The sequence below is a fragment of the Perkinsus marinus genome (genome assembly GCF_000006405.1).
Source record: "Perkinsus marinus ATCC 50983 genomic scaffold scf_1104296963506, whole genome shotgun sequence".
NCBI classification, from domain to species: domain Eukaryota; phylum Perkinsozoa; order Perkinsida; family Perkinsidae; genus Perkinsus; species Perkinsus marinus.
Genome location: NW_003205063.1, coordinates 1 through 1,014, shown reverse-complemented (window position 1 = coordinate 1,014; position 1,014 = coordinate 1). Strand labels below are relative to the sequence as shown.

The 1,014-nt window shown below is 47.9% G+C and overlaps 1 protein-coding gene across 1 annotated transcript; it reads left to right on the top strand.

Moving 5' to 3' along the window:
• Positions 1 to 30: 30 nt before the first annotated feature.
• On the top strand, positions 31 to 898 carry Pmar_PMAR007721 (hypothetical protein; the record flags this gene model as incomplete). Its single annotated transcript, XM_002771147.1, has 1 exon — positions 31 to 898. A coding segment is annotated over one exon (624 nt), but the record flags the coding sequence as incomplete, so codon positions are not given.
• Between the last annotated feature and the right edge of the window lie 116 nt (positions 899 to 1,014).

Here is a 1,014-nt window from a genome sequence, read left to right as displayed (position 1 = left end):
TAGAAGCCGCAACCGGGCATTTACGATTGCTTGAGACGTCGAGGCCTCAGTGGGTTGATCATATCACCGAGTGAGCAGTTCATCGCAGGAGTAGATGGAGGTAGATGTCAAATTGTAATATACAAAATTGTGACAACGACAGTGATGGAGGGGGAGGGCGTCTCCGATTTAACTCAGTTGATAGCCAGTCGAATACTCGGTAGTGCATCATCGACTAGGAAAACTGTAGTGAAGACCTCTGTAGTGATATGGAGCTTTATAGACCTCCCACAAGCCGCTCATGAACTCGAGGTGGTACTTCAGTTTGGTAGCACCAACACTGTCCTGGTCTGTGGCCTCAATGGCCTTGCATCTCGGTATGCGTATGACCCTAGTGTTCGCGGTGAGAAGGCTACTCTAGTTTGGAGCACTCACCTTTGTCCACTACGGGACCGATTTGGTAGTACTTCTACTACTGGGGGTAGTTCTCAGCAATTAGCCTCCGACACCCCCACCACTTGGCGGTCTGACGCCTCTCGTGTTGGCGCTCATTGGGATGTGAATGAACATGTCATCACCTTTGATGTCAGTGAGGACGTTTGTGGCCCTGTGGATACGAAGGAGGAGGTCTCAGCCGCTGAAGACGAGGATTGGATTCTTATAGGCCATCGGTGATCGCTGTATGAGGTTGTCAAAACGTTGTTTCAATTTCCTGATCTTTACGAAGGTAGCAATTTCTGATCGTAGGCTGTGGCCCCCCCGGTGTGGGCCACTCCGATTCTGCATGGTGACAGTCACCACTGTCACCCTTTATTTGGGTACTATACACGTATTCTCCCAAAATAGGTAGATTTTTGACACGGTAGTTGGGTGCTCATAGTTGTCATTTTCCTATTCGCTGTCTTATACAACTCCCTCGCATGGAAGTCTGTGGGAAGATGCATTTTGTCTGCATGCTCAGTTCTAAAGTTGTGTTTAGTAGTAGTAGTAGTAGTAGTAGTAGTAGTAGTAGTAGTAGTAGTAGTAGTAGTAGTA